This window comes from Cryptomeria japonica, chromosome 9 (genome assembly GCF_030272615.1).
Source record: "Cryptomeria japonica chromosome 9, Sugi_1.0, whole genome shotgun sequence".
Taxonomy (NCBI): Eukaryota; Viridiplantae; Streptophyta; class Pinopsida; order Cupressales; family Cupressaceae; genus Cryptomeria; species Cryptomeria japonica.
Window position 1 is genome coordinate 650,285,537 of NC_081413.1, and position 27,864 is coordinate 650,313,400.

A 27,864-nucleotide genomic window follows, 5' to 3' on the forward strand; every position below is an offset into this window, starting at 1 on the left:
ATTCCAAATTTAACTCGGTACATATTTTGGTTTAGAGCCTCCAAATAATATTCTAGGGATTGTTGCTATCCATACTGTGAGAAATGCAGTGCTTTCGATGTTGTTAAAGAATGATTGTTCTGTGTAGAAAATGAAGAAAATGAAAATCCAGCTAACTTGAACCAAATTTCACAAATACAAGCTTGAAAAGACAGCAGATGGGGTTTCTAAAAGAGCAGACGACTAGGCTAACCTGTGTTCTCCACTTACTAAAACCTTCATGTCTTTTCCATTCTCAAAGGTGATTCCATTTTAGCATAGCCAAGTGCTTTCAGACCTTGTGAAGCCCCAGGATGACTTTAACCACTACACAGAATCCTGTTTGTTTTAAAAAAAGAAGAATTGCTCTACTACTTTTCTTGAACTTGTATTGTACATGCTCCAAAAATATTCCTTCAAATGATGCTAGTCAAGACAGATACTGACATTAAGAAATCTCTTTCTAATCATTAAAGACAATGCCATCTTTTTGTGATTCAGCATGGAAACAAGCCAGGATCTGTAATGTAATCATTTATTTTCTCTTTTGTCTTTTGGAACTTCTTAACTATAACCAAATCTTCCCTTCATTTCATTTAAGGAAAATGAACTCGCTCCCCTACATCTGCAATAAAACTCCAGGTTATGACAATCACCCACGTACAACTTGTTTGTTCCTTAGATTTTCAGCCATCCATTTGACCAAAGTCAAAAACTTTGTGAACAGGGGGCTATGTTTATGGTGCTGACCCAGTGTTATACTTGAGCTTGATGGAACGATTATGAGTTTTTTTCACTTGCAGAGGTTGGATCTATTCAATGATGATATAGTTACATTGTAGCTTTGTGCATGGTTAAGGACACTTAATTTTTTACTTAAACTCAAAAGTCAAAAACTTCTCAAAAAAACAGCCCTCGGATGTACACAAACATCCAAAAACAGGATTTTATCTTCTGGTTTTCACTAGTAAAAATGTTGAGATGCCCAAATAGTAGACATTCTCCATTTTTTTGTTGTCATTTTGATCAATTTTTTTAGTTTCTTTGATTGAATGAATGACCCAAATTAGCAGAAATATGACCTTCCCCCGATACCTGTCGCAAGATTTGTGTCTGCATTCATGTTCAGAGGGGATAACATTTGAAAGAAATTTGAAATTGAGAATAATTGGAACAAATATACATGATCAATTTCAATGAATATAATTTTTTAAATTTTTAAATAATAAATAAATAAATATTAATAAGTTTGAAAAGTGCATAGATATCAAAATATATAAACCATAATAAATAAAAATAATTAACCAACCAAAATGTGAATTTTAGTCAGCACATTGCTCAAGTAATAAAAATTAATAAAACTATAATATTAGAATTTAAATTAAAGTTAAAAATTAAAACAAGAAAACTTGAAACCTAAATATCTTGTATATTTGTTTTTTCAAGCGATCATATATAAATAAAATATCAATTAACTACTAAAAATAGATTCAAAAAATCTAAAAATAGACTTTAATAATTTTAAATTATAATAACAATAAAACTTAAATATATTTTTAAGTTGAAAGAAAAAATTCCAACTAATAAAAATAGAAACAAAAGAATTTCCTAAGCAGTAAAAGTAGATAAAATTAATCTTATAGAGGCAATCAAATCTCTTCTTTTGGGCATGAGGCTTTTCTCTGCAGATTTTTTGAAAACTACTACTTTTCGCCCAACAGCCACTGTAGTGATTTAAAAAATACAGATGCCAGCTGATAGTGTTTAGGACTGCAAAATTCTTCAAACCCTTTCAACTACTGCAGGGCTCTCTGTAAACAGCAAATTATTTCACTCACTCTATCTCAATACCCTGTTTTGGTTGAGCAGAAACTGTTTCCCTTTTTGGATCAAATAAGGACAGATAAAAATATCTGATAAAAGAAATACTCAGAATATTGTTCTCCGCATTTTGAGTCCTGGGAATTTGAACACAGATGAAGTTCATGCCCAGAAATTTTCTTTCCCTGTCACTAGGAGATGTTCCATTGAAAGTGGCAGAGGAAGGGCCTGAACTATTCATTACAAAAGATTGCATAAAATAGTTTGAAGATGACCTTGGGATTAGGTCTTTCGAGTGTCAATGTAAGGGGAAGAAACCTTCTTATGAGGACTTTGTTCACTGGATGCACTCTACATGGAGTGATATTCCAGAACATTCCCTGTCTGTGCTGGCGAATCATTTCTTCTTGGCCACTTTTCAAACCTTAGAGGATCAAGAAATCATGTGGAACAAGGGTCCCTGATTTTTTGGAAGACGTGGTATTTTTTTGAACTCCCTTTCTTGAAACAGTAGCTTCAATCACAAAAGTACCATTATGGATCCATCTATATAAACTTCCAGTGGTCATGATTGAACCTAGTACAATTCACATTTTGGTTGAAAAGTTGGTTGATTTTATCCAAAAAAAGGACAAGGATTTGCTTGATTCACAAAACGAATTTGGAAGGGTGTGGAACATGGTGGACTCAAATTATTAATTAAAAGGGGCTGCCTTTCAGATGTTTCCATTGTAATAATTTGGGTTACAAAGTGGCAGATTAGTCCTTTAAATCTACTCCTGGTTCTCTCTATCCATTTGCAGAGGTGGATTAGGAAATCTGGTGCCCTAAACACCAATTTTGTGTGAAGAAACCGTGGGCAGTTTTTTGAGGAGTGCCTTATTTCCTCTCCCAACAACAGTACAAAAGAAGGCAAGTAGATAAATGTAGAATCTTCAAAAATTGAAAGTGTAGATCAGATAAAGAAGCTGGTTTTTCAGGTTACTAGTGATGATTCCTTGGTGAGGCCAATGGTGAAGAAATGCAAATTTGTAGGGACTTGAAGGACTTGGTAGAAGTTGAAGATCAATTGGTCATGACATACATTCTTACAATCTCCTGAATACAAAGTTAAAAATCAGAACAAAAATGCAGGATCAAGGTAAAATGAAGAGGAGAGAAAACAGGAGCTGAGAGGTTGCACTTGAAAGCCCAGGATTCAGTTGCAAGGGATCTCAATTTTCAATGGACGACAAGAAAGGGAGAATAGTGATCTCGGCACATGCATGATTCATGACTTGCCCTTGGATGATGAAATTTATTCTTGTGGATTGGATTTGGAACTGCTCTTACCATGGTTGTCTGAAATTTGGTTTGATCCCCTAGTTTATTGTTTGGTAGGCCTCTCTGAGTTTCTTTGGACAGCAGAAACTTCAGTCCTCTTTGTTTTCTTTCTTGTTTGTGGGATTTGGTCTGTGTTTGACTAATCACAGTCTGAAGCCTTTTCCATTATTTTGTTGGTTATCATAATGGGAGTGTGCTCCTTGCTCCACATTAACAAATCAAAAAAAAAAAATCTTATGCTTCAAAATTTGTTTAAAAAGTAAAATAAAAGCTCATACGAAACCTCAATATTTAGAAATTTATAAGGCAAAAACTTTTACAAGTTTGCCATTAGTTTTTGGAGGGCAACATTGGTGAGGAAAATTGAAGGACCAAGAAAAAGATACAGGACTGGCTCTTTCCTATTTTTGTCCTCTTTTCACATATGCTGCAACAAACACCAAGAGTATTGGAGACTACAGTAAAATAGGTTATAATATATGATGCAGATATTAATAAACAGTGATGCACATCCTATAACAAAGCTTATTTATAGTTAGTCAGAAAAGAAACAATAAAAACCCAAATGGTGAAACCCTAGCAGACATTTTTATGTTATTTTTAGAAATATATATTTAGGGTTTTTGATTAAATTTAAAGATAAATCACCTGTGCATAATTTTCAATGTTATTTTCATGTTTTATTAAATTCATCATACTCCAAATAGTTCCAATGGAATTTGGCAATTTATGTCATTTAGCACAATACAATATTGCTTGGCCGAGAGGCTCACTCGCTCATCCCACCTCCATCTGATCAATGAAAACTTTCGGTTATTTTACACCGAGTTGCATTATCACAGAGGTGCTTTCCTTCCCTCTGAGTGTTGAGCCCAACTCAGTGTGGAGTTTATCACATCTTGCAATAGACTACAGATCAACACACTTCAAACCAATCTTGTGTATTTGATGTTTCTCATTTTTCTACCAAAATTAAATGAATGTGTTTTAAAAGGTTTGAAGGGTATATATCAAGATTTAGCATCTTTGTGGAGTGGATTAGGTCAGTAATATATATAGGAGAAATATTAAGAATATGAACAAGAAAGCTTCCAACTACATTTTTCACACTTGGGAAACATTACCAGAAACAGGTCAGACCTATTTTGATTCAACAAAAAGCATCTCTAGTTCCAACTATAACATATCACATGATATTTGATGTCACCATTGTTGATATTTGGCGATTGAAAGGAACTACTACGAAGGCATTATGTTTCAAAGGATCTAATGCTGCTCTGAGTGGATTTGTTGACTCTGATCTGGCAGGTGATATTGATTCACGGAAGGGCAGGTGATATTGATTCACGGAAGAGTACTACAAGGTATGTTTTTACTATAGGGGGAACTGCAGTCAATTGGATTTCTAGGCTGCAAAAGGTTGTTGCACTTTCAACCACTAAAGCTGAGTATGTTGCTGCTACAGAAGCCAGCAAAGAGATGACTTGGTTACAATGTTTTCTGGAGGAATTGGGTCAGACACAGGAGGATCGCCCATTGTATACTGATAGCCAGAGTGCCATTCATCTTGCGAAGAACTCTGCTTTTCATTCAAGGACAAAGCACATTCAGCTCAAGTACCACTTCATCCGGACTGTTTTGGAGGAGGGTCAGTTACGGCTTGAGAAGATTCACACAAGTGAGAATCCTGTCGATATGTTCACGAAGGCAGTTCCACAGGAGAAGCTGATTTCTTCATCAGTTTCTATTGGTCTTCTTGATTGATAATTGTGGAATTTATACCAGTCAAGTCCAAGTGTTTTATCCAGTGGATGCTGCAAGTACAGTGGTGTCGTCTAGTATCAGTCTCCAAGTGGGAGATTGTTTGGTGTGGAGCCTGATCAATCTCCAAGTGGGAGGTTGTTGATATGTGGCGACTGATCAGCAAAGTACTATACACTTAGCACGTATCCTCGCCAGGGTCCGGGGCCGGGCCGGACCAAGCCCCGGGAAAGTGGGTGGCAGCCCGTAGCGGGGGTTCGGGGGCGGCAACCCCCGAGAAAAAAAAATTTGCCGTTTTTTGTTGATGAAAACCGACATTGTAATAAAAACCTAAAAAGGCCGACTTTGTTTGTTGCCCTAAAAACGCATGTTATAAGCGGCTGGGACGCTTAAGGCATTGTAAGGTTGATGTATTGTTTTTGCTGGATAATAAGAAAGATTGGACGGCTGTATATGGTGGACGTAATCCATTTTGGGTGAACCACGTTAAATCTCTGTGTTATCTATGTCCTGTTTTATTTCTTTATCTTTTGTATTTAAATCTGCATATAATTGTTAGTTCATCTTTGCTTCGGATTTGCTTGAAACCCTAACAACCATAACACTCAAAATTGGAAATTCATCTTCCAATTACCAGAAACCAATATTCTCTTAATCCACAAGTGATGATATATGATTTTGAATTATCATAAATCTCATTATATTTAATCTATGTATTATTACGTATTTTTCATTTTTATGGTGTTGTTAGATAATAAATTGTTTTACAACGCTTCTTGTATCTACCATATGGATTTTTTATTGTACCATATCCAATGACATGGGTGAGAGGAGCAGCCTGACCAAAGGCATGTCTTTCACACTCCCCTTCCCAATCACAGGGATCTTGAGTTACAAATAAAAATAGTTTGGTAGTAAGAGTAGCTATGCATTGTGCATCAACACTGGTTACAGTTTGTACTTAAAATATAATGGGCTGGTGAAACCAAGAATCTACTACTGAAAATTTCTATGGAAGGAAAAGTTATGACCTTATGTGGAAAGGAGGATTTTCCTAGATAGTTTCATAAGAGACATATAGTCTCTCCGAGAAAGTGCATTAAGCTCACAACATTGAACTTAATCCTCCCACTGTATAATTCTTGAGCAGGATGAAAAGCATGGTAACAGTAAATCGATTTCTTGTATTCGTGCCTGAAGAGATATCCAAAAACATCTATAACAAACATCTTGAATATTTATTTTTACGGATATTAGTCGAGAATCTTGAAAAACTGTATTCTAGATTGTTTCCTTCTTTAACAAATAATTGTTAGGTAAATCTGATAATGATCACTAAGCATTCAGTAAAAATCTATTTGAAAAGGCATATATAATTAAGAGCATAAATAGAGAAAAGCAATCTCTCTTTACTATATTAGTCAAGAATCTTGAAAAACTGTATTCTAGATTGTTTCCTTCTTTAACAAATAATTGTTAGGTAAATCTGATAATGATCACTAAGCATTCAGTAAAAATCTATTTGAAAAGGCATATATAATTAAGAGCATAAATAGAGAAAAGCAATCTCTCTTTACTTTCAAAATTGCAAAAGCTGAAAATGTCACGCATATGAACTTGAATGATATGATATAAACCAGTTGAAAATGAAGACCTTAGCATAACTCTATAACTTACAGGTAAAATACAATTTTACTCAATCAAGTAACATTTTCTATCGATTTACCTGATCTGCCTTAATTGTGCTAATACGCGAACCCAGCTCTCTAATCGGTATCATTGCAGCTTCTTCACACAATGCTTGTAGATCACTTCCAGAGTAGCCTGCACACATTGACCATGCAAAGTAAGTACCAGTCATCAAAAAACAATAAGATATAGATATCATAGGTAATTTGAGAACACAAGAAAGGATAACCATACCGTCAGTGTCCTTAACAAGTCTTTCCAACTCAGCAGCTGCCAAAATTGTCAGCAAATAAAAAAATGTCATTGAAACTCAAACATGAAGACAGAAAATAAAAAAGATTCAATAGAAACTATAAAATTTTAAGTTCATTTTTGAGACCTCTTTATTCTGTAAAACCATCCAGACTTTCAGTGCATTATACAAGGAACCCATGTGATCACTAATCAGCACCGTTAACCATGTAAGATCCTGAATGGATATAATTTACAATCTTTCTCAGCTACCAAAAAATCTAGGATATTCAACTACACCCATCTATTACTACTGATAAATGTAGGGTCACAGTACAACTCTAAATTCCCTCAGCTGATACAACCAGTTGTAATTAACAGAAACGGAACTTCAAAAAGAGGTGACCAATCTTATCACTTCTCCAGAATGACCTGTTATGCAGGTTTATAATAGAAACAGGACTTAAAGGCCAACCATAAATTGCAGCCACATATGAGAAAAGTCCGTGTAAATGTATCCGTTCAGCCTCCGTGACCAATCTCTGCTTAAAAGCATGCCTCAGCCATCAGGGATATTGACGACTGAAATGTCAATACAACTTTGCACTCTAGGATCGGCTGCTAGCTGCATGTGGATGTTATTCAATTCTCCAAACACGGGGACTTCCGTTTTGTCTAACTAAGTGACTTTCTTATTGGTCCATGTAGGTATCACTCCTAGTCTTTCACACATGGCGAGAGGCATCATGTTGCTTTAAGCGCCGGAGTCTACTAAGCAATTATGTACAAGATTCCCGAATATTCTGATTGATAGTAAGAACGGAGCGGGCTCGTCCTTTCCTTGGTAAAAGATCACCGGATGTTCTACTTGTTCGCTGACATCTTGATTCTTTCCTTCCTGTCTCCTTTGGACAGATTCTTGTTCTTGTGAAGTCTATGGGAGCTCATTGGTCAAAATCTCTTCTTCTTGGAATATATATGTGTCCTCAAGAACTTCTTCTAGCGTGATATCTTCTTGTTTTGAATTTCCTGACGATATTTCGACCATTCCCACAAAATTAGGAGGTTGTTGCTGTGGAGCATCAATCGACATTTCTTGCATGTCTTGAATAACATTTGTATTTGCCGGAACATTAGGTACATTTCTACTTGGCATGTTTTGTGAAGTGCTCCTTGGGGCAACAACTTCAATTAGACTGTTTAGGAGTGTTTCTTGAATCTCTAGAATTTTCATCAGCTCAAACAAGGGTAAGCTGACCTTTATCCTCTAAAATTCTTCTAGTACGTATGAACTTAATCTCTTCAATTCTTCTCTGGGGCGATCTTGTGTCTGTGCTTGTGACTGTCCAACTTGAGGGGTTGTTTGTCGCCTTTATCCAATTGGTGGTACAGTAGCTTGTCTCATCCCCATTTGCTTGGACATTTTGCTGAAGATATTCAGGAGAATCTCTTGGAAGAGAAGGCACATTGGTAGCATTTGGATTTGGTGGGGTCTGAAAATTATTCGGAGGAATGGATGTCATTAAAGGTTCATTTTGGCGAATATTCCTCTGATACACCTTGAGCAGATTTCCAGACATCTACTAAAATGCTTGGACCTCTCTAGTACCTTCCACCAATACCCTATTGTTTAATGGAGGAAAACTATAACCATTAATTATAGCTGATTGGTCTGATGGAACTTGAGTTTCTTGGTATCATGGCGTCTCCACTAGGCCATTTGTAGATGCAAGTGGGAATCTTTGATTAGGCTGATAGTGCGCATACTCTTTGACATTCTCAAAAACAAGGGCTTGGTCGTATCTTGGTGCGGGGACCAAGTCATATCCCATCACTAGAGGATCCTCTGTAATTCTTTTCTCATTCTTAAAAATATCTGCTGCTACTTGGAACTCATGACAATTTAATTCAGAATGTTGATCGGTATTGTGCAATCTGCACCATCCTGATAATGTTGCTTCAGCTAGGAATACCTTGTCTGCAGAACGATTGTCAGCGGCAGGTTGATTATCTAAAGGAGACAGCACGGTACCGTTGTTGGGTCCAGTATTCCATGTTTTCTTTTGGAATCCTCGATTGTTATTTCGGAATCCTTCATTATTCCCTTGATAATTTTGATTATCTCTCTAGTAATTTTGATTATCTCTTTGGTATCCAGAACAACTTTGACCTTGGTAATTCCCTTGAGTTGACTGATAATTCCTTTGCATACTTAATATTTGATTATTACGATTTCTCAAGTACGTGACTTCGGTGGACAATTTTCTGACTTGGTCAATCAATTCTTTCATTTCATCCTTCTCTTCTTGAGTTCGGACTGAGGTCGTTGCATTTTGAAGATATACTGCCTGTGGGGGTGGTGCTTGAGAAATGGGCCCTCCCGGGTGAAGAATTAATTGATTATTTGATGTAGGAACTGGATTCATCACAAGAGTATGCTGAGCCAACGCTCGATTGATATCTTGAATTTGATTTTGGGCAGTAGGACTTCCCAAATAATTGAGCAGCTTTGAAGTAGTACCTACTCCCAAATCATTGCTAATTGTAACTGCTGCAGCGTATGCTTCTTTTAAATTTGTTGGGACCGGATTCTTTGACTTTACAAACATAGCAGTAAGATGATCTAAGGCTGCATAATATACTCGTAGTGCTGCAGCATTATCCAAGTTATAAGGATCTTGCAACCTTGTGTAGGCCTTGTGGAATCTGTTGTTGAACATGCTGATCGGTTCGTGTTGTTGTCTCTTCACTTCCACAAATTGTCTATACAAATCTGTTGGGGAAATTGGTGCCTTGAATTTCTCTAAGATAGCATCCTTCAATTCTTGCTAATTGTGGATAGAGCCGGCCGGCAGGTGGATATACCAATACAAGGCTTCTTCATCAAAAGTATACGGGAACAATCTACAAGCGACATCCTCTTCTTGGACATCTCTATTCTGGAGGAGATCTTCAAAAAATTTAATATGTTCGTCCGCAGTGCGGCTCAAGTCACCGCTACGAAACTTGGAACAAATTTGTTTTGGGTTCTTTGGCATGTTATGGTAAACAATAAAGGACATAGGCGATGCATTTGCTGGACGCCACGCAATTGGAACATTTGCCTGATGTACTCCTGCTTGAATTTGCTGAGCAACTGGTGGCGGGGATGTCGGGGACGATACTACTTGAATTGGTGTGACTTAAACTGGTGTTGTGTGAACTTCTAGGACCGGGGTTTCTAGCACTGGGGTTCCTTGGGTATCTCTTGGAATTGAAACCTCTGGGGCAAGTGTTTGGAATAAACTTGAGATATGAAATAAGCTGAAAATATCTTCTTCACTTGTCGCAACTGCTCTTTTCCTTTGCTTGATTTTGGTAGAAGATTCTAATTCTACAAACTTTTTGGATGAGCTCAGAGTTGATCTTAGGACTCTCTGGAATTTGCCTGGTGAAGGGGAATTTGTGTGATCCAACGTGACTTTGCTTAATCTTGTCAAGGTGGTGCGGGAGTAGGTTCAGGAGCTGGTTCAACAATTTGCGGTGGTAGTAGACGTTGTTCTCTTCATATTTCAGCATCAATGTGATCAGCAATTTCTTCTTCTTCCTCAAGAATAAAGCACATTCGAAACCAATTAGGAGAGTTTCTTTTTACTTCCCACGCTAGAGTTTACAATTTTGTGATGATGTTTTCTTGCTCGTCGTTGAGACCCACGTCCGGCTGCACTACTAGCTCAGGATCTCTACCTGGTTCAGGAGTGATTGGTAGGCCCATTTTTCATCATTTCTCTGACTGAGTGGCTGATTTCAAGGAAAATCGTCGTATATCTCTATGAATCTGTTGTTGTAGAGCCAAGAATCTTTGTTCCTTCAAAAAAAAATCGATTTTTGCTTCAATTTTCCAACCTTTCTCTTCTTCTTCAGCAATAAAACAGCTTGCTTGTCTGGATTGAGTGTGGTTTGTCTTTGACTTCCAAGCAAGTGTAAGTAATTGATCGGTAATTTTCGTCTGGTGCAGTCCTAGTTCCGATTGCTTAAAAGGTATGTCAAAAGGAAACTCATGCGGCAACACCATACTGCTTCATGCCTACTATTTCAACTTGTGCACAACAATTAATTGTTATTTCTCGCCAATTTATGCTGCGTGTGGAAAAAGTTCTGGATAACTCTTGATATGATCTCAAGTTGACAATGATCGTGCCCTCCTTCTAGCACCAATTTATGTTGGTGTACGTTTTATCATATATCGAGCATTAGAATAAAATATCCAAGGATACTCTATCCTCTCCTGAACAAAATCACTACTTGTGCCAAGATTGCGAGAAAGACCACAAGGCGACTCCAAGGTCTATATGTGCGAACGGGCGACTTTATGTGGATAACTTCTTGGGTAGTGTGTGCTGAAATACAAGGGGGACTTATGCTTGACAACTAGTATCATTCACAAGCTGGACTTAGGCAAATTTATCAATAAGTGCTCTTTGTTTTTTTGGATTTTCTAATTTGTGATTTCAAAAAAAGATAAAAATGATGAGGGTTTAGGAATTCTAACTACTACTAAGAACTCAAGAGACGGTGTAAACTGGGTGAAACCAATAAACGATACTTTGTTTCGCCACACTTAGGACAACTATGCAAAGCGGGTGCAATCTTCTAGGGTTGTGCTTAAGATTTTCACACTTAAGAATAGTACCAACAATTGAACAATATTACTCAAAGTAGAAGTTAAGCATCCACATCAAAAGCTCAAGCTAACTTTACAAATTGAATGAAAATCATCCATCCAATAAAAGTATGAGCAAAATTTCACCAATCTAAACTATCAATCCTTCATTCATCTAACAACTTCAAAGCGAATTACTCAAAGCAAATCTATTCTAAGTGTTGAAGAAAATATGCAACCATGCAACCACTTGATAACAATAAGACTTCAAAACAATACTGATAATGAACTTTTTATTATCCAAGTAGCTCTACACAACAATTTCATAAATCTCTCCACACTGAAATGAAAGGAGAGAATGAGTTTATATAGAGTTTCTGAAAACAAATGAAAAGCCGAGATCAATCTAAGATCAACGGTCGAGATTAAGACAACCCAACTCTAATTAGGGTTTCCCAAAATAAAACTAATATCCAGTGCATGCAAGACAAATGGCACAAGGTGCTATCTTTTAGGATTGCACCCCCTTCTCCTGTTGAGAGGCAGAAAGTTCAATGAACTTGGACACAATTTGATCAACCTCTTCCATCGTGACATGTGGCAGCACACTGACTCTGAACTATAATACTTCCAAATCATCTGCACATACGGAAAAAGTGATTTCCCAATCTAATTCCTGTTTTGAAGCCAGATTCTACTTCAGGACTGGTCCAATAGTGAAGATCTCGTGTCTTAATCTTTAGATTTTCTAACTTCATATCCCTCTCTCGGATAGTTTCCTTTTCAAGTACCTCTCCAGCTACAAGGTAAACCTTGTCTTAAATTTCTTTTATCTTCTCTTCATCTCTGTCAGCATTTGCCTTTACTTTCTCCAAGACTTCACTACGTGCAACCAATGTCCAGTGCCAATTGTTGAAGTCATATGCAGCTCCTGCTTCAATTATATTTCCATCAGTTAGTTCTTGCTTTGAAACTCCTTTCAATTCTCTAAGGCATGGGATAATTTTGTCTTGAATATCCTGGAGATCAGCCCATGCGTTTGCAATGCTTACAATCCTGAAGGGTAAAGAGGAGGTTTGTCCATATGTTAGTGCTAACCTTTCCACAAATGTGGCCACCTCTTTACTTGTGTTTTCCATCCATGCCTTAGTCTCTCTGGTTGTCACTGCTTCTTCCTCAACACTTCTGACTGTTTCTTGTACATTCAAGAGTAGAGGAACTTCTGGATTGGCTTGGTTAAGTGGCTCAGTCAAGAGTTGAATGTATCCCCTCAGGCGTTCAACTTCTTTCTTATATCCCGTCTTCTTTTCTACTTCCTTGTCCACTCTTACCTTCATGGAAGCAATTGAATTATCCGAGTCTTCAGCTTCCTGCTTCTTGGTAGTTGGTCCCAAATTGATTGTAGTGACTGCGTATTCATGAGGACCAATATCTCCCTTTGCCTTGTCCACTTTTGGCACAGCAATTTGCATCGTCCTGCAGCCAATTTCATCTCTCTAGATAGTGGAAAACCTTCTGGATGGCTTCTTTGTGGCAACCTGTTCTAATCTGGCCAAGAAATCTGCCATATTATCCTCTTCTTGAACTTCTATTTCTTGTGTCTTTATTTTCAATCTTTCCTTCAACCAATCAAGAACAGTGGGCTGCTCAATGCCTTCCACTTCCTGTTTGCCCTTTTCACACGTGATACCCCGAAGGGCGGAAATCATTCCTTCTTGAAATCCACCTTCCTCAACATCCATTTCATTGTTTGATTCCAATACTTTTGTGCCAATAGGAGACGAAGGCTGCTCATCTTCTTGATGGATTGACTCTACGTTTTCTCCATGAATTGGGGAGGGAATTTCCAGTTCTGCCAATGACTTATCTATGGCAGTATGTTATTTATGTTTGTTGATGCGGCCGAACGAGATGGTTCTAGCCTTTGTTTCTTCTGAGCAGGTCCTTCATTCACAACTGCCTTCCCTTTCTTTTTAGCACTTTCGACTGGCCTGGCACTTTGAGATGCCTATGCATTTGAAGAACATTCTTCTGCTTCACCCATCAGGTCATAAGTCAAGGTTATATTTCTCTGTCTTAATCTATGACTCTGTCAATCAATCCACTACCTGGAATATTTCATAACTGGCTGCATCAAGGTGGTCAAGTCTACATGCTTTGGTTCTAACCATTTGATAGGAGAAAGAGGTGCATGCTCATCAAAGCTAGGCTAAGTATATTCTGCACTATCTTACAGCTGATCCGACACAAGGAAAGGTTCAGTCATTCTAATCAAGCTTATTGGCAGTCTAGACGATAAACTTTTCCTAATGTCAAATTCATCTGCAGCATTTGCCCAAAAATCCTCTATGTCTACTCTATGTCTAAATCTTTCTCCATTCACTAATCCATTATTGTTGTGAGGATCATAGTTAGCTCTGGACCAATAGAATGTAAAGGGATACCACTGCATTTCTAGCCTGGCACTTTCAGCTGCCTATGGTGTCGGACAAGACTCTTGCATATTTCCAATAAAGAATGGAAAGGATATAGCTGCCTTTTGTCTTATCCTTTTGAAGCTCTGGTATGTTTCCAGTTGTCTAAGAACTTCAAGTAGGACCATCCTGTTGGTTGGATAGATCAGAAGTCGGTAAGGACGACCGTCAAAACCTTGAATTCTTATATATGTAAATTTTGGAAACTAGATAAACCTTGCTAATTAGACTTTTAGCTTCAGGAGACAACCTCTGGTGAGTTCCTCCTTGTAATGTCCTTGTGAAGTACATCAGGAATGCATCATTCACTCGCTTGAAATGGCTCTTCTCCTTAAGTTGTAGCTGAGGATAACAATCATAAGACTTGAATTCATTGTCTCCATTGCCAACTACGCCTCTGCAGACTAGTCTGGAATATCTGAAATTTCTAGCCAATGAGTAGATAATGTAGAAGCTCATGTAGAATGACTTTATCTTCTCCAAATTTATCAACTGTTCATGAAGATTGTTGCTGATTATGCGGGACCAATTGAACATCTTGACTCCTTAAGTAATTTCATCTATAAAGTAGTACATCCATGTCTTGAATGGCACACCCCGAGGGCTGCCCATTACCCTATTTAGCAGTAGGATGATATCACCATATTCTTCTTTTAAGTATGGGCACAATAGATTCTTTGGCACTTTCCCTTGGGGTCTTTTCTTTTCCAACCATGACTTGTTAATATTTGCCGCACAGAGTTCGGACTGGTTATCATAAATCTTTTTGGTATCTTCTTTGGTCTTGTAGGAGGTTTTATTGTAGTTTGGAATTCCAAACGTCTCTTGAATGGCTAACTCTAAAAGATTAACTAAAACCCTTCCATCAGGTGTAATGATCTCTCTTGATTGTGCATTGTAGTGTATAGCACACTCAACTATCAACTCAGCACATTCCTTAGCCGGAGGATATCCAACTGCTTGGACGATGCCATTTCTCATCATCCGGCAAGAAATAGGTGTCGACAAGTATCCATCATGCCCATACATTCTCTTTTTTAATTCTTCTAAGTCCACATGTCCAAGGTCAATGTCTATGACATTCTTCCATTTAGATTTAATCTTTGATTCTGGCTGAACTCCTTTACTGGCAAACTTCATTGGTGTTTTTTCTGGAAGGTGCTCTTTTGGTGGTCATTAACCTATATAACACATGAAAAATCAAAATTATTTTCAAGATGAAAAATCAAAATTATTTTCAAGACAACTTGCTGATTTTAATTCTGATTTTCAGACCCTTTTACTTGAATATTTCACTTTCAGCTTGTCAAAAGCTAAATTTCTGCAAAAAAAGCAGACAAAGTGAAGAATTTTGTCTAGAAATTGATGAATTTTAAGAGAAATAAGACAGAATAATAGAAGAATTCAATCCAATTCAGATTTTGGATCATTGAAATTGCTCTGTGACTGAAATTCACCTTGAATTCTGAAAATTCTGTCTTAAAATCAGAAAAAGCAGTTTATTCTTGTGTTTCAACATTTGGAAACTTCAAAAATCAATTTTCACAAAAATCTGAGAGAGAAAACTTCTTCTCAATTGCTCTCCAAATTTCCAACCTGAATAATGAATTTTGAAAGTGACTTGTTGAAAATATATAGAGTTTAAGGATTTTAAACTTAGAAGCTTCTTTCTTTGTTTTTTTGTTTTTCTAATTTTTTATTATTTTTTTGTGTTTAAATGTTTTAAATCTTTCCAAAATGTAAAGTTTTATTTCTCTCTCAAAATTTCATCATTAGCTAAGGAACCTTCTAGAACTTCTTCCAAATTCCAAAATTCTTCAATTTTTTGAAAATATATTTAAGTGTTGAAATTATTTTCCTTTTGAAAATAATTTTAAGTGTTGGAAAATAATTAAAAATATTCATGTGTCAAGTTTTATTTTCCAACCCGTTCGTTGATTGACCCTTGATTTCATGTGCAATTTTTCTCTAATTGTTTTTTCCTCTAGCCATTTTCTATCTTTTGTCATGGCAAGTTGATTATCTTTGTGTCCAAGCCATGGGGCAAATTTTCATGTCTGGCTCAGGCATCTTCACATATTCCATTTACGCCTAGCCCAACTTGGAAGTTCTAATGTCTTATTCATCTTGGCCAATTTTGTTTTCAGTGAATTTCCAAAGTGTTTGGACAATTTATTTTGGCAAAATTTTATTTTCTTAGGCGAACTTTGAACTTCATAGGCTAAGGCATACTTGGCTTAGTCTTTGCCACCTTCCTTACTTTACTTGGGCGGACTATGAGCTCTCTTGGACAAACTTCCTCATGGTGGACTTGGAAGGAATTTGGACAATCTTCTTCTTGGTCTTTGCCATGCCTTGGCAAACCTTTCTTATCTTCTCCTTAGCCTAGGCGGGCTTCATGACGTCCTTGCCATGTTCATATTTCCATACCCCTTGGGCGGACTTCAAGTATACCTCGCCATCTTGCTTCTTTGATCATGTTCAAATCCATTGCTTTCTTCTTGTGATTGGCGGACTTTCGTGCTTGTAAGACCTAGAGCAGACTTCAACTTCCCCATGACATCTCCATCTTTCAAGGTTGGGCGAACTTCATAAGCTTTATGCCATGCTTTATTTTGGCTTTCATCTCATGGGCGGACTTGAGGAGTTTTATTCCAACTTTGTCATGCTTCAATACTTTCATCTTTTCCATGCTTTTCCCCTTAAGCTGGGTAGACTTTGTCTCCCATTTGCCATGCTTTTTATCATCAACCCTAGGCAAACTTTGTGTGCTCTTGTACACGTCGTTTTTCTATCCTTGTTAACTTTGTTTTGTCTTCATCATGACGAACTTGATAGACAGCTTGCTAGGGCGGAGTTTAACTTCTTTTGGAACATCTTCTTTTCCCTTCCTAAGTGAACTTCAAGTAGTCTTGGCCAAGGCGGACTTGGAGTATGTCAGGACATCTTCCATAGGGCAAAGTTTGAGCCTTCTTGGACAAGGCAGAGTTCAAGGTTTACCATGCTTTTATGCTTTCATACTTGTCCAAGGTGGACTTGGAGGACATGATGCCAACTTTCTTTTAGGAGGGCGGTCTTTGACAGTCTTATGCCAACCTTTCATGTACCTAGCGGACTTTGGAGTGCGTTAGCCAAGGATGGACTTGGAGGCTCCTTGGACATGTTCTAATCATGCTTGATTTCGCTTTTCTCTTTCTCCTAGAGGGCGGACTTGGAGGCTCCCTGGACAAGGCGGAGTTTGAGGATGCTTGGACAATCCAAGGGTAGACTTCATCTTCCTTGTGCCATGTTGCTTTATGTCTTAGGCGAAGTTTGAGGCTCCTTGGACTTGGGCAGACTTCATGAAGGTCTTGCCATTTTTGTTTGCTTGACCTTAACCAAAGGTAGGAGTTTGATTAACCTCTGCCATGGGTTACTTAACTGAAGGTAGGAGTTTGCTATGTTCTTGCCAAGTTGTTTGTGCATGGGCGGACTTGAAGAGAACTTGGACATCCAAGTTGATGTGCAATCTTCCAAACTTCTAGACAACCTTTGTCTGTCATTCCTTTCCTTGGTCGAATTTGTCTGGACAGCCATGTCTTCACATTTATTCAAACTGTCATGTCCATATCTGATCTATCATGTTTATACCTGGATTATCTAGAACAAAACCCTAATTAGGGTTTCCACCATGCTTTTTAAACTTAGAGACCAATTTTTTTGATTCTGAAAACATGGGCACTGACCAAATGACTTGAGGAACAAAACCCATGTTCTACTTTCAAAAGAGCTGAAAAAAGCAAAAAGCAAGCCAAAAAAGTTGCTTCCCGCATTGTGCCCAAAGTGCCAAAAACAAAACTTTCTATTTTTTTGAAAAAAGCAAAATAGCAAAAATTCCTAAAAATAGAAAGTTGTCAGAAATGACTCAAAGCAATTGTGATCCTCGTTCTTCAGACCTTCTAAGCACTTTGACACCGTTCAAACACTGATTTGACCATGAATTCTCTATTTGGGTCGGGATGACTTCTCAAAAACTCTAACTCAAAACTCTCAGAGAAAATGGATTTATGAAACTGCAGAGCTAGGACAAAACCCTAAAAAGCAAAAACAGGGGGTCCCCATCTACGATGGAGCGATCTGTGAAATAGGTCACAACAGGACTGAGCCCCCAATGGGTGGTGGTTTGGCAGAAACTGAAAAATCTTCATATTGTGACCTAGATCCATTTGCAACAACTAGAAAATATTTGCCTCCTTTTATAACAAATGCTAGACGAGTTTTTACATGCAAATTTCCAATATTTAGCAATTTCTTAACAAATAAGTGCCATGATTTTTACCTAAATCTCATCAGAGAGGTTTTCTTGTGATTGCTTGCTAGTGAGAATTCTAGGCAAGTACTCATGAGCCAAGCGAGTACCCATTGATTTTCTAAACTAACTCTATTGACATAAATAACATGCTAGTTATACCATTCATTTTTCTTCATTTTCGGAATAGACTTTGAAAGCCAACGAGGCATATTTTGAGCAATCAAGAAAAGCAGCAATGGTTTAGATGTGAATCTCTTAATCTGAGGACCTATAATGGCATAAATGACAAACTTTTGCAACAATAACAAAGAGGAAGCAATAATTCATACAATGCCACCAAGGACATCTACTTACAGCCTTATCCCGGTAAATAACATAAAATTGCCTATTCATCTCACTTGATATATGTGCTTTTTAAACCACAACACTTCACCACATGTTTTGGAAGACATTTTTATTGGTCACCAAAACAGAAAAATATTACACATAGATCATATAATCCAACATAAGAATGATTATGCCCTGATAACAGCAGCATGTGATTATATTAAATTTGCTGTCTTTTCGAGTTTCACAAAATGGGTTGCCACATCCACTGTCAATCATGGTACACAACATAAATATTGACTAGAAATATATAAGCCCCAGTTATTAGCTCAAACACCCTTTATCTAGTAAGTTTTGATGCATCATCATGTATTTAGTGGAAAATTTGATAATTTTAAAAAACAAAATAACTGGGATTAACAAGAAGCATCATGTTTCGTAAGATATTTAATGTTATGAGCAACAAATATGCTAACCAATTATTCAATCAGCATTGATCAGTCCAGTGCATAAGGCCAAACATCATATTTGTTGTTCATCAATTGCTTGATTTTCTCTTTTGCAGTGTATGGTATGTAAATCACCACAGCATACCTGGCAGAGAAAATGCCTGGCCCTTAAGCTGGTGCTTCAGTATAACTCGCCTAACATCTGCATCTGGCAAGGGAACATATATTCTCTTCACCTGATTAGAAAAATCAACACCATGTTAGGAAAAACATATTGAAACAAAAATTGCATGTACTACCAACATGTGTAAAATAATCTTAATTTTGCAACTTGCATAAAGAATCTTTCAGGAGCAACAGCATTTTAATTCTCAACATAAGATTTGGGGGCATATGAAGAGCTTTGCAAACAGCATCTTAATTAAGTTCAACCAAAAAAAAACAGAAAGAAAGAAACAAAATATAAGCATCGAAACAGACTGCTCAAATTTCTTCCACCCTTTCTGATTTATCAAAATCATAACTGTCTGATTGTTCCTTAGCGTCCCTCCTTGGATTGGTGATGTGTTATTGGGTTCTAGTTGCGTCTTTTTTTGCCAAGTCGGTGACCTGGATTAGACATCTTGTTTTAAGACAGATTTATAGGATTTTACAGAAGTGAATCGGGTGTTTTCTAGATGAGTTTGTTTGCTCAACAGCTATGTTCTTCCATAATAGCTGCCATCCTTCAAAACAGACATCTAGGTGCCTTCATCAAGGGTGATTTGCACTTGAATTGCAAAACTTTTGGTTCCCATATGTGCCCATGCCATTTCTCCAAGACATTAAACTTGCTTTTATTTTCTATGCCTGGTTCCATTCTATGTTTCATCCCACATAACATTTGTGAATTTTCAATTTTCAGATTTAGATTCCGATCTGAATTCTTCAGTTTTCTAGGGGTAATGGATTTAGCACAGTAACAGAAAGCATTTATTCAATAACTCCATAGATATTTTAACATATACATAGGTATCGTGATGACACTATTTTTTAGGATAAGTCTATAACCTCTTTTTGCTCCACCAGCACCTCACTAGAATCTTCGCTTTTTTCTATCCAACATACAAGAAGTTACAATTCAACAACCCTATAACCCGTTGGTGTTGGAAATAAGCCACACCTGGACCGACGATGGACTGGTCCAAGAGGGACCAGTAGCTCAGTGGTAGAGCACTCCAGCAGCGTATGGAAGGTCCTAGGTTCGAGTCCTAGCTGGTCCATGTCTCAACATGGTATCCGAGCCAGGTCCAGGCTAGGAGCCCCAAGCACACGAGAGGTGTGGCTTAAGGGGGGGTGTTGGTGTTGGAAATAAGCCACACCCGAACCAACGATGGACTGGTCCAAGAGGGGCCAGTAGCTCAGTGGTAGAGCACTCCAGCAGCGTATGGAAGGTCCTAGGTTCGAGTCCTAGCTGGTCCATGTCTCAACATGGTATCAGAGCCAGGTCCAGGCTAGGAGCCCCAAGCACACGAGAGGTGTGGCTTAAGGGGGGGTGTTGGTGTTGGAAATAAGCCACACCCGGACCGACGATGGACTGGTCCAAGAGGGGCCAGTAGCTCAGTGGTAGAGCACTCCAGCAGCGTATGGAAGGTCCTAGGTTCGAGTCCTAGCTGGTCCATGTCTCAACATGGTATCAGAGCCAGGTCCAGGCTAGGAGCCCCAAGCACACGAGAGGTGTGGCTTAAGGGGGGGTGTTGGTGTTGGAAATAAGCCACACCCGGACCGACGATGGACTGGTCCAAGAGGGGCCAGTAGCTCAGTGGTAGAGCACTCCAGCAGCGTATGGAAGGTCCTAGGTTCGAGTCCTAGCTGGTCCATGTCTCAACATAACCAAATAACATAGTTAACTTAGAATAGGTCCTTGCTTCAAGAACTATCTAAACCTTTTGTGCTCCTTGATAAAAATTTGGACTCCTGCCCTTTTTTGCAAGTAAGAGATTGGCAAAAAAAGGTGTTTTTTGATTAAAGATATCTATGGATCATGAATTACAGCAATAACATTCTTGGTGTTAGCTAAGTTAGCTAAACAGAGCTCAAATGCTTATTGCAACAGATAAATAGGTGATCCAAAAACTTTGAGATGATTTCTGAGGGTTGGTTGTTCAACATTCAAATTACAACTTTAAGAGTCAAGCCCCTATTGGAGGGACAGGACATGGAGCAATCAAAAAATAATAATTATCTAATTTTATGACTAAAGACTTGTATAGTAAACTGAGTCACACCTCACCCATACCCTCCAAAGTTAACAAACAGGGAGGGATTCATGTACTCTAAGTTAGATGACAAAGAAAGTCTCATTCCATATGAGAACCAAGGCCTTCTTTTAAACTAAAGGTATTGAGATGGTTAGTTCTACATCAAGTTTTAGAAGTTAAGACAAGTTTGTCCAAGGTTGGTATTTTATATTCTTTATGTATGGCATATTGAAAAGATAAAATGCTTACACATGCCTTTCCAAGATGTCCTACAGAAAAAAGGTTCTCAATTTATTGCAAAAAAACCTAGATTTGGCCATGTCCTGAAGTTAATTTTTTTATCTTGCAGATGCCATTTTTTGGACTACCCTTGGATGATCATTGGCATCTTCAAAATAATATGGCATGCAACTTGGCTGTATAATATGAACTTTCTATGGAGAAAGAGGTATAAGGAAGCAATCCAAGAGGACACTTATCCTATCAGCCTAAAAATTGCATACTTTAAGGTAGGATATGCCTATGCAACTTAAAGCTCAAGATAAATGGATCTGTCAGGATATCGATCCTCTTGAACTTGGTTCTAAGGTCCAGGTGCCTTCTTTCCTGGCAATGCAGGGAGAAATTGAAAAATAAATTGAATAAATGATTCAATAATCGGATGATTACATTGAACGATACACACGTATATATAGAGGTTACAAGACGATGTTCTATAATTAGAACATAACGTTAAAGTAAAAGATTAAAGAGTTAAAGGCTAAATTAAGCTTAAAAGCTAATTAACTAAAAAGAAAAAGCTAAATGCTAAATAAAGCTTAAAAGCTAAATATTAAATAAAGCTTAAAAGCTAATTAACTAAAAAGAAAAAGCTAAATGACCATTAAACAAGGAACTAAATATAGGTGACTAGAATATAATTAAATATTCTAATACCCTCCCTTAATGGTCATTCTATCTACTAACTACCCTACAGAAGACACTGCAGGTCTTTTGATCACAAATGAAAGAACACTTTGTTGCAGTGGAGACCCTCCCTGGATCTGAAAAGTGTTAATGACCAAGAATACCAGAATCCATCCAACCTAACGTTGGGTAACCAAACTGAAAACTGAAACCATGATTTTGAGGAAAATCGGCAAACCCTTTTGCAGAAGAGTATCAACTCCAAAACTGACTGCAAGATACCATGGTTACAGATGTTCGCCCTGGCATGTGTGACCCAAACTAACTGCAACAAAGCACGATTTTGAGGAAAAAACCGTCAAACCCTGAAACAGGAACCCTCGAAAAGAGAATTTACGATTTTGAGGAGAAAATCGAAAAACCAAGAAATTTGAGGTTACAAATTATCGTTTTTGTGGAAAAAAACGGTAAAACCCAGATAATTAAAATCTTACGCGAATATCGCGGATTACAGATGAGATAATTTTTAAGGGAAAATTATAAACCCAACGAACAATTTTTGAGGAAAAAATCGTGAAAACCCTCCCATGATTTTTTGTGGAAAAAATAAAAAAACCGACAGACAATTTTTCAAGAAAAAATCGTGAAAACCCTAGGACCTGTAAGACGAGGTCTGGCCTAAATCAATCTGATAAAGGTAACGATATTCAGATATCGTGAACATGCACTGTTTCCAGGTGTTGTGGCAACTGTTGAACTTTTGACTGTGTTCCAACATGATGTTGGTCAAAGATGCCATCACGAAAATGGAGGTTGAACGAGGTCAACCAAGTGAAAGCATGAGACAGAAGAATCTGATTCAAAAATTAGAATAGAAGCAGCTGCACAAAAAATCTGAAACCCTGGAGGAGAATTCTGGCACGAATTCCAAAGCACGAATTTCGAGGTGTGAGATTTTGCCAAGATCTAGAGGCAATGGAAAGCACAAATAAGAGAACAAAATAGATGATAGAAATAAACTGTATTCTCTATCAAGATGAAAATACTGATCAACTGGATCATCAAGCGTTACATACAAGGAATATGAGCCTCCTTATATAGGCAAGGCTATATGGATATGTGAGCACACAAACATGACATGTGGCTCAATAAGAAACAAGGGTAGGTAGGAAATAGGTGTGGGTAGATAGGAGAAACAATATAATATTCCACATGAGGTGGATCACCCACTGAATGTGGAATGTAACAACAAGATAAGTCCACAAAAGGTTGAAATTCTCCTACACACACTATCCCAATGTGGCACAAATACCCAAGTGTCTCATACCCAAACTACTATGAAATGCATGTACCTAAGTAAACTTAAGTAAGGTGTAATAATATCCATGATGAATAATTATTTACACCAACACCCCCCCTTAAGTGCAACTTAGGGGAATGCACTAAAGTCTACAATGCAACTAAGAAATGCAAGATGGGTCCCGGCTACTAGGCCATGTAAGGTACTGTTGACGTGTATTTTGTACACTGCCTAACACAGAATAAAATACCCAAGGGTACCTTATCCTCTCTTGAATAAAGCCTCCGAATGCTAAAGATGTCGCGAAAAGGATCAATCGAGATGACTTCAAGGTTCCTGTATGTAGGGTCTCTACGTGTGGATAAGCTCCAGTGGTATGATGTGATTTGCTGGAATCACAAGGGGACTTACATTCTATGATTTAACTTCCGATCTGCTTTGCTGGAACACAGGCTCTTACTGGCTTAGATTTGAAAAAATGGAAAAAGGATGAGGGTGAAGAGAAGATCTAATCCTAATACTAAGAATGTAGGAGCAATGATTTGATTTTTGATGAAACTCTAACTAGGTCTTGTTTTGACATCAATGGACCATCTCCACAAGGCTAGTGCGATCTTCGAAGGGAAGCTTTATGATGTTCAAATCATCACTGCAAGCATAGACACCATCAGGTTGATGCATATCAATGAAGAAGCGACAAATTGAAATTGAGCTTAAGCTGAATGATTCTAGTTGACTACACAAGGCAAGTCTGCAATCAACAAACTGCTAGTAGTATGGATAAACGAATTCCACCATTAATCAATCGCATTTCCTCCATTCATCTAATCATCTACCATCTAGGATTGAAGACTCAACAAGAAACCACGCAAATTGCAAGAAACGACACACTTCACCATTACTTCAATGAAAATGGAGTTTGTTTACAATCAATGGCAACAATTTCTTGCCTTGTCCTCCTATTCTACTCTAATTACTATTCTATCAATTTCTAACTACTCTCTATCTACTAACTGCTTTCTATTATTTACAACTCTCTCTCATTTATTGCTAATTAGCCTTTACAAATGAAATGCCAGGGCTTATATAGTGCCCACAATACAATTCGATGGCTTAGATCAATTTGAGATCAATGGCCAAGATTTTACAATGAAAACCCTAATTAGGGTTTGTTACAACCATTACATAACATTTAATGCTTGACCAATGATATAATTGTATTGCTTGGACACATGTCCTCTCTGGAAAAATCGACCAATGGATAGCCGGGGTAGGTACATCGGAGTTTGTGCCACCTTCCATGAGTTAGGTACATTGAATCTGGACATGCTGAGGTGGACCACACTGACTGGAGGAGTGATGACTGGGATGCCACCTCATTTGACACTTGTAGCTTGGTAGATATTCAACTTGATGTTGTTGAGAAGCTTGCTTTAATTAATTCATCTGGAACTATTTACTTCTTCAACGAGCCCTTGTTCTAACTCCTTGTGTCCTTGATGTGCAGGATGATGATGTACCTCGCCTTGGAACGCTGGATTGAAAGAGGTCACCCCTGTCCTGGCTTGATCGTCCCGGCGAAGATCGTCCTTGATCCGGCTTGATTTTCCTTGATGAGATCTCCATTTGATGCCTACACAACATTTCAAAATTAGTAACATGATTTTGCAATGAATAACTAAATTAGAGATTAAATTTAGGAAACTTCATAATAAGTCCTTGAGTTATCATTTCCTAAACGACGATTGAGCTTTTAGAATTCAAAATTTCAAAATTTAAGGCTATGACGATCAAAATTCGAAATTAAAACAAGGGATCTTGTCATACCTTACTTGAGAGCTAACTCTAGAATGCAAAACAAGGAAATTGCCTAGGCAAAATTGACATTAGATGGTCTTCAACGTGATCTCTTCCTCAAGTTAGCAACTTCGCCACCTTTGATATGCCCTTGACGTCCTTGGCAAATTCGCCCAAGTGAAACTTCAAGTTCGCCTCTCCTTTGGATAGTAGTTTCGCACCACCTTTGATTGAATTCGCACCTTAAAACACAACTCGCACTCTTCCTTTTGTCTTCCTCAAATCGCACTTGAAGGATAAAATGGTAATGTGAAAATAACAATCTTCACCACCCTTTATAAGCGCTCATATCACCAATTCACTTAGGCCGACTTTGTAAAAATAAGGCAATTAAAACGATTTTTTAAATAGAAATAAAAGGCCGACCTCCATAAACCAAGCGCTTCATTTAATTTTTTGAAGCGTCTTAATGAAGAACGAAGTATCAAAGGTCGCCAATATTGAAAGAATTACATCAAGTGTCCAAGTTCGCTCCTGTCCCTCAGAGAGGGACCAGAGCGAAATCTTCATGAGGCTCTAAATTTTGAAGGATTACCAAGTATTAAGCGGCCAAGAAGGATCAGCGGACTGTGTTTTACCCAATGAAGGTAATGACAAGTTGAAGAAGGCAAGGACGAGCTCAAAACCTTGAAATTCGCTCCTGTCCCTCTCCAAGGGACCAGAGCGATATCTATTATATTTGCCAAATCTTTCCAAAATCACGTTAGGTCAAGGTTTTGCAAGGTCGCACAGGGTCTAAGGTGTTGTCAGAAGATGATGTGCAAAGGTTTTAAACGTCAAAATGATCACCAATTTGAATAAGGAAGCTATATCGCTCCTGTCCTTTGGACAAGGACCAAAGCGATTTTCATTAAAACACTCATGCTCCTTCAAAATCAAGACAATGCAAAGATAGGCAAGATCGAGGACGTCATTTGGAAGGTAATGAATGAAGAACAAAGGTTAAAAGTTTGCAAATTTGAGCCAAAACACTAGATCGCTCCTGTCCCTCTCCAAGGGACTAGGGCGATATTTGTTAAGTCACTTATTATCCTTTGAAGATCACGTCAAAGTAAAGTTGCACAAGGTTTAAAACATCATTTGGAAGGCGATACAAGGGAGGTGAACGTTAAGATGTTACCAATTTAAGCTTGAAATGGAGAAAACACATGGATCGCTCCTGTCCCTCTCCAAGGGACCAGGGCGATGATCCTCCAAACATCAAAACGCCTTGTAGAAGTCAAGTGAAACAAGCATAGAATGAAGAAATAATGTTATTATTCGCCTTATGATGAAAATTGGAGATTAAAGATGCAAGATCTAAGTGAAAACATCTAGATCGCTCCTGTCCCTCTCCAAGGGACCAGGGCAATAATGGTCATAAAGGGCACTCGTTCACACAAGCAAATCAATCAAGCTCGAAGAACCCAACGAAAATGGCAAATTCAACGTGGAGATGAAGACTTTGAACGTCAAAAATGCAAGGATCAAGACAAAGTTAATGGATCGCTCCTGTCCCTCAGTCAGGGACCAGGGCGATGAGGTATGTATTGTTCATCTTCAAAATTTGGCGCTTAAACAAATATTTTTGAATCTATTTTAAATGCTAAAATTCGATAAATTAAAAGATTCAATTAATTGGCATTTAAATATTGCGTTTGATATTTATTAATTATTTTTGCCTTTGTAAAAATCGAATTTGACAATTTAAATAATAAAGGCATTTAATAATTAATTATTAATCAATTAAAAAATTAAATGAAGCGCTTGGTTTATGGAGGTCAGCCTTTTATTTCTATTTAAAAAATCATTTTAATTGCCTTATTTTTACAAAGTCGGCCTAAGTGAATTGGTGATATGAGCGCTTATAAAGGGTGGTGAAGATTGTTATTTTCACATTACCATTTTATCCTTCAAGTGCGATTTGAGGAAGACAAAAGGAAGAGTGCGAGTTGTGTTTTAAGGTGCGAATTCAATCAAAGGTGGTGCGAAACTACTATCCAAAGGAGAGGCGAACTTGAAGTTTCACTTGGGCGAATTTGCCAAGGACGTCAAGGGCATATCAAAGGTGGCGAAGTTGCTAACTTGAGGAAGAGATCACGTTGAAGACCATCTAACGTCAATTTTGCCTAGGCAATTTCCTTGTTTTGCATTCTAGAGTTAGCTCTCAAGTAAGGTATGACAAGATCCCTTGTTTTAATTTCGAATTTTGATCGTCATAGCCTTAAATTTTGAAATTTTGAATTCTAAAAGCTCAATCGTCGTTTAGGAAATGATAACTCAAGGACTTATTATGAAGTTTCCTAAATTTAATCTCTAATTTAGTTATTCATTGCAAAATCATGTTACTAATTTTGAAATGTTGTGTAGGCATCAAATGGAGATCTCATCAAGGAAAATCAAGCCGGATCAAGGACGATCTTCGCCGGGACGATCAAGCCAGGACAGGGGTGACCTCTTTCAATCCAGCGTTCCAAGGCGAGGTACATCATCATCCTGCACATCAAGGACACAAGGAGTTAGAACAAGGGCTCGTTGAAGAAGTAAATAGTTCCA

At 37.8% G+C, this 27,864-nt stretch overlaps 1 protein-coding gene across 2 annotated transcripts in view; it reads right to left on the bottom strand.

Annotated features, from left to right (window-relative positions):
• LOC131045730 (uncharacterized) overlaps positions 1-27,864 on the bottom strand; it is a 110,527-nt gene that overhangs the window by 4,019 nt on the left and 78,644 nt on the right. For both annotated transcript variants that reach the window (XM_057979321.2, XM_059211027.1), the window contains exons 12-14: positions 19,172-19,262; positions 6,847-6,882; positions 6,650-6,747 (exon numbers count right to left, since the gene is read on the bottom strand). In XM_057979321.2, the coding sequence (XP_057835304.2) occupies positions 6,650-6,747; positions 6,847-6,882; positions 19,172-19,262 (225 nt within the window). The remainder of the gene's footprint in view (positions 1-6,649; positions 6,748-6,846; positions 6,883-19,171; positions 19,263-27,864) is intronic.